Raw genomic sequence first — 6,000 nt, 5'->3', positions numbered from 1 at the left:
TTTTGAGGCAGCAGTTCTTTCGTTACTAGTGATTAATGAGGTGGGGAATGTTTTCCCTCCCACAATTTTGCAGTTCCGTGTCCAGCTCTTGTTGCTGTGTACATTTGACCTTGGCAGGAACATTAATAATTTGGTATTTGGGTGGATGTGATTGTTCAATGTGTTTCAGCGAGGGCTTAATAAGCAACCAGGGCCCTGAAGATCTGCGATGTCATCAGTGAGATCATTTTGTGGCACTTGTGTGCTGTGGTTTGGGGGTGCCTTGTGAAGACTGGGACTCTGTTCTGTGCCGCTGGATGTCCATCTGTCGTTGTGTCCATCCAGGAATGCTGAGGGAGCTTTGAGGAGCTCCTGGGCAGGTCACTCTGGAACAGCTTGGCAAGGTCCTGGTGCCTGGAAGTTCCTTGTGATGGATGAAAGAGATTTCTTGGCCTTGTGCCTTGAGTGAGATCGAGAGACAATCTGGAAAACGAGAGCACAGTCAGGCTGAGATGTTCCAATGTTTGCTTCCATTTGTATTTTTCAAATTTACAAGACAGCATTCACTGTCATTTAAAGTGCATTCCTTGACCTGGTTTAGAAATCCAGTAAACAAACAACAAACCTGATCCCTTTTTGCCGGGGCTGTGACCTCGATTCTCTCATTCAAGCCACGAGGTTTCATAACTTTTGTTCTATAAATGTTAACATTGTGTCCCTCTGAGCAAAACCTAATAATTACTAACAGACAACCAGTGTGGTCCTTCCCCTCCCCTCTCATGGTTCCGGCGTGTCTTTGTCAATTATGTGATTCCACGTCCCTCTCTTGAGGCCATGCCCACCTGACCTTGGTGACAGCTTTTAATTAATTGCAAATTACAGTGACCAAATCCTGCTGCTGATGGTTCTTGCCTGGGCAGGCTGAAGACGTGACCAGGGTTTTGGAGAGCTGTGGTGTCATCATTTAGGTCATCCCGTGGCCCTGGTGTGCTGTGGCTTTGTGGGTGTGTTGTAAAGAGTTGTCCCCAGTTTCTCTCAGCCTTGTCAGGCCGGGCTGAGCTTTGCAGCTGTTCCAAGTATCTGGTGCTGTGTCGGGATCTCTGGTTTATCAGAGTGACCCCAGGAAAAGTTCCAAAGTCTCTTTTCCCAGCTTGGCGCTTGAAGAAGGAGTCAGGGCTCTTCGGTTCTCGGTCTCAAGGTTGTTTATTGTATCTTATCGATAAAAAATTTTCTCCTGCCCTGCCAAGGTCCGCCCAAGAGGGCAGTTCCAGGCACTCTGCCTACCCTTGAGGTGGTGTTATGTCTTTATGTTATGCCTTTATACTAAAAACTCCGTACACAACGTTTACAATTACTTTCCAATACCTATCACCTATGTTATACACTGAGCTCCTACTCTAAACCAATCTGCGAGTGCCAACATCACAGCAGAAGATGGAGGCCAAGAAGAAGAAGGAGGAGAAAGGCTGGACATGCCCGGTTCCCTCCATCCTGCCTCCTGAACCCTCATACCAGAAACCCCAAAATCTACTTTTTCACCCAGTGATAACTTCACTATCATTCTACTTAAACTCTTGTGGATTGCTGGTCATCATATAAGGTTGGTAATTTGCTCCACAGGTCATGATCAAAACTGAAGGTGTTTTGGGCTCCCTGCCAGGGCTTCTGAGCCCCCTGGCAGGGGTCCTGGCCATCCTGGACTGCCAGAGGGACGTTCTGGGTTCCCACAGTGATGCCCCTTCCATCACATTCCCTCTTTCTCTGCATTTCCCCAGTCTGGAAACTCTGACATTAAACCTTGTCTTTGATGTTGGTTGTGCTCTTCCATTGCCCCTCTTGATTTCAGAGTTTTGATATCCAGGGCATTTTAGGTCCCAACTTGGGCTGAGGTGTGAGGACACTTCTCTGGTCAGTATCTGGTGGTCAGAATGAGGATTTGGTGGTTGCCCAGGGTTGTTGGAGGCGAGCATTGCATGATCCTCAACAACCAGGCAAGTCCAGGTTGTGTCAGTGGCCTGAGAAGGCTCTGAAGGGCTGGGCCCAGAGGCTTGTGGTCAGTGTCCCAAAGTCCAGATGGCAGCAAATCCCCAGGATCCAAAAATTGGATCCTTTTTGGCCAACACTGAAAACCTGAGTGGTCCTGGGCATCTGCTGGAGCTCAGCAAGGACAGGAGCCAAGCCCTGATTCTTGGTGAGGGGAGTCATCCCAAATGGGATAAAATGTCCGTGTCTCAGTTGGAACAATTGTTTTCTTCTCCAGAAAAGCCTTTGTCGTTGTGGTGGAGGAGAAATGGACCAGGAGATGTCCCTGTAGCATTTTGGGAGCAGGGACCTCAAGTGTCCAGGATCTGGAATGCTGACCAAGCAGGGAGAGGTGACTTTTGCTGTCTGTTTATCACTGATGGGGTCACATGTGAAGGGTTGTGGGCAGTCCTGGCCACCCCAGTGTGGAAATGAAGTCAATTTAGTGAATCAAAACCATTTCAGAGCCAGAAATGCTCTAAAGGAGGATTTTTCCTAGAGGAGAGGCTGAGAGCTGCGACTCCCAGCCATCCGTGTGTGCAAATCTCTGAGGGCAGAGGACGAAGCTGAGGGAGCTCTGCTGTTCTCTGCAGGGCACACGTGGAGGACAAGAGGGAAACGGGAAAAGAGAAAACATGTGTCACAGACATCTTTTATGAAAAATCCTTTTCTGAGGATTTTTCCTCATGAGAAGCTGGGAGGCCTCAGGAACAAAATGTAAACAATGGTTATCTGCTGCTGTGGAATGCAACAGGTGGATCTGTGATTGGTCCATGTTGGATGTTTCTAATTAATGGCCAGTCACAGTCAGCTGGCTCAGACAGAAAGTCCAAGACACAAACCTTTGTTGTTATTCTTTCTTTTTCTATTCTTAGCTAGCCTTCTGATGAAATCCTTTCTTCTATTCTTTTAGTATAGTTTTAATATGATATATATAATAAAATAATAAATCAAGCCTTCTGAAACATGGAGTCAGATCCTCATCTCTTCCATCATCCTAAGACCCCTGTGAACACTGTCACAAACATGGAATTCTGTGGGAAAAGCACGGATTTTTCAGTGCGAGGTTGGTCACGGAGGGGAAGAGGAGGTGGAGACTGCTGGGAAATCAAAACATGAACTGTCCATGGTGCTGGGAAACTCTGGGCCTGCGTGAGCTGCAGGGAATGAAGCGCTTGCACTCCAGAGCTCCTGCCCAAGTGGAAAATTTTATGAGTGTTTGTTCAGAGGGCTTGGGGGTCCTGCTGGGAAGAGAGTTTGTGTGCTGGCAGAAAGAAAGTTTGAGCAGAAGAGCATTAATGTGTCAAAGCCTTTGGTATAGAAAGTGTTTAGATTGTAAAATATTTTGAAGGTTCCTCCCTTTCCCTGCTTCTTGTGCAGGTCTTGTTTGTTACTGGAGGCGATGGCTCTGTTAAATATCGCTGACATATTTCCTAGAGAAAAATCTTGTGCCCCTTTTCCTGTCACCAAAGTCCTGCTGAACCCTGGCAGTGTGCTGGGTGAGGGTGTGAGAGCACTGGGATTCAAAAAGGAAGAGGAGACATCTCAGGTTTTGCTGCAGAAAAACTTTATTGAGGCAAAAGAACAAAGAGACAAGAAAATGAAATGGAAGGGATCCAGAGTGAGCTGCAAGCAGGGCAACCATCAGCCGAGGTGCTTTGCTTGCAGGAGCTGTGGCCAGACCCAGAGCTGGTGGTGTCAGGGGTGGTGCTGAGGGCCCTTAGCAGATGTTGCCATAGCCCCTCCTGCCATAGCAGCCCAGGCCTCCCAGCCCGTAGCCAAATCCACGGCCATAGCCAAGGCCATAACCAAAGCCACCAAATCCCCCAGAGATGGGCTGTCCCTGCACACTGAGCTCAGTGCCCACGGCAGCCGAGGAGGTGGATCCGACGGCGGTGTTCTGGGGGAAGGAGGTCATGATGGGTCCTGGCAGGGTGACCAGCACGGGAGAAGGCTGGATAACAACTCGGGAATCCTGGCATTGCAGGGCACAGGGCTCGTTGCAGCTGTTGGCCAGCGGGGTGGGTCCGCAGGGACTGCAGCGGTTGTAGCAGGCCATGGGTGTGGTGTGGAGGGTGTCTGAAAAAGCAGGAGGTAATGCAGGGTGGGGGTGAGGGTTGCAGGGGGCAGTGATGGAGTGTGGAAGCTGTTGTGGGGCTGTGGGGAGGCGTGAAGGCTGCAGAAGCTGGGGCTGAGCGTGCTGGAAGGGAGGGGCCAGGGGTGCAGGAGAAGGAGGGTCAGGGGATTGAGGCTCACCTGGTTCTTGGAAGAAGCAGGAGCAGATGGAGTCTGGAGAAGTGTGTGAGGGAGAGAGGCTCTGGGCCGGCTTTTATGCTGGTCCTGGATGGGCGGGACAGCCTTGTCCCATGGCCTTGGGGCAATTTTGAGGCAGCAGCTCTTGCCTGGCCCAACCTTGTGCGTCATGAGGTGGGGAGCTCATGCAGTTCTGCAATTCCATGTCCTGCTCTAGAGGCCATGTCCATCTGACCTTGGAGGCAACCTTTTGTCAGGAGTTGGTATTTGGGAGGATTTGATTGTTCAGTGTTTGTCAAGGAAGGCTGAATAAACAACCACAGCCCTGGAGATTTGCAATGTCATCACTGAGGCCATTTTGTGGTGTAACTCGTGTGCTGTGGTTTGTGGGTGCCTTGTGAAGACTGGGACTCTGTTCTGTGCATCGGGGTTTCCATCAGTCATTGTGTTGCACCCAGCAATGCTGAGGGAGCTGCTGAGGAACTCCTGGGGACGTCACTCTGCAAAATCGTGGAGGATTCCGGATCCTGGGAGTGTTTCCTGATGGATGATAGAGAGCTCCTGGCCTTGTGTCTTGGGTGGGGTCAAGGGAGAGGATCTGGGAAACGTGAGGTTGTTCAGGCTGGATTTGTCACAGTGTTATGGTCCAGTTGGATTTCCTAATTTCAAACAACAACCTAATATGTCAGTTAAAATGTATTTCTTGACCTCTGTCAGAAATTTAAGAAATGAACAACAAACGGGGCCCATCCCTTTGTTCTCAGCCATCTCTGTGACGTCAATTCATTTATTCTGCATTCAAGCCGTAAGGTTTCACAATTTATATCCTCTGAGTCTTGGTATTATGTTCCTCTTAGCAAATAACCATTAATAACTAACAGATGGTCAACAACCTCCTCTTTCCTTCTCTGCCATTATTTGGGCATTTCTTTGTGGAAATCTCACATTCCATGTCCTTCTCTTAAGGCTGTGTCCATCTCACCTTGGCAGCAGCCTTTGAGCGAGCCTTTCAGAGATGAAATTTGGGTGTTGTGGGTGCAGAATGAAGTCATGACCAAAGTTTTGGAGAGCTGAGGCCACCCTGCAGCTCTGGCTTGCCATGGTCTGTGGGTGTGTTGTGGGAAGTTCCCCCAGCCCCTCTCAGCCCTGACAAGCTGCTCTGAGCTTTGCTGCTGTTCCAAGTACCCGGTGCTGCCCCTTCCACCCCATTCCCTCTCTCCACGCAATGTCCCCAGCTGTCAAAGCCTGACTGGAGACTTCACCTTTACCATCAGTCATGCTCTGAGGGTGTCTTGCTGTCCCTCTTCTCTGGGAGTTTTACAGGGATGGAAGGATTTGATATTCAGGGGTTTTGAGATCTTTACCTGACTGATTGTGGAGGAGCAAGATCAGTCTCTGAACAATGTCTGATTGACAGAAAGAGGGTTTGGAAATTGTACTGGGTTTTTTGGAAGAGAGTACTGCACAAACCTCAACAACCCAGGCAAGTCCAGGCGTCCAGTGTGGGGGCCTGAGAAGGATCTGAATGGCAGGCCACAGAAGGTTGAGGTCTGGGATTTCCTTTAAAACGGACAGAAGCTGAGAGAGCTGGGAGTTCTTTCAGGCAGGAGGCAAGAATACAAATGGGACATGTTCCCAATATGCCATGGAATGACCACAGATGACACCTGAGTTCTCCTCAGCTTTGGCTGAACCTTCTACGTGCCCTGACATGCTCCACCAACAGCCACACACTGGTCTCTAATT

The 6,000-nt window shown here is 49.5% G+C and overlaps 1 protein-coding gene across 1 annotated transcript; it reads right to left on the bottom strand.

Annotated features, from left to right (window-relative positions):
- Nucleotides 1-3,721: 3,721 nt before the first annotated feature.
- LOC131086160 (feather beta keratin-like) lies at nt 3,722-5,306 on the bottom strand. The gene is made up of 3 exons (XM_058029034.1): nt 5,237-5,306; nt 4,265-4,372; nt 3,722-4,080 (listed from the first exon to the last, which is right to left on the bottom strand). Exons 1-3 carry the CDS (start codon nt 5,304-5,306, stop codon nt 3,722-3,724), a joined length of 537 nt encoding a protein of 178 aa, XP_057885017.1.
- Nucleotides 5,307-6,000: the final 694 nt, after the last annotated feature.

Source organism: Melospiza georgiana, chromosome 1 (assembly GCF_028018845.1).
Source record: "Melospiza georgiana isolate bMelGeo1 chromosome 1, bMelGeo1.pri, whole genome shotgun sequence".
Classification (NCBI taxonomy): Eukaryota; Metazoa; Chordata; class Aves; order Passeriformes; family Passerellidae; genus Melospiza; species Melospiza georgiana.
This window is presented reverse-complemented; position numbering and strand designations above follow the sequence as displayed.

Coding starts and splice junctions, on each gene's coding strand:
- LOC131086160 (XM_058029034.1), bottom strand. CDS start 5,306: ATGACTTCATTCTGCACCCACAACACCCAAATTTCATCTCTGAAAGGC. Junction 4,373..5,236: donor GCTCAAAGGCTGCTGCCAAG/GTGAGATGGACA, acceptor AATTGCCCCAAG/GCCATGGGACAAGGCTGTCC. Junction 4,081..4,264: donor TCTGCTCCTGCTTCTTCCAA/GAACCAGGTGAG, acceptor CTGCTTTTTCAG/ACACCCTCCACACCACACCC.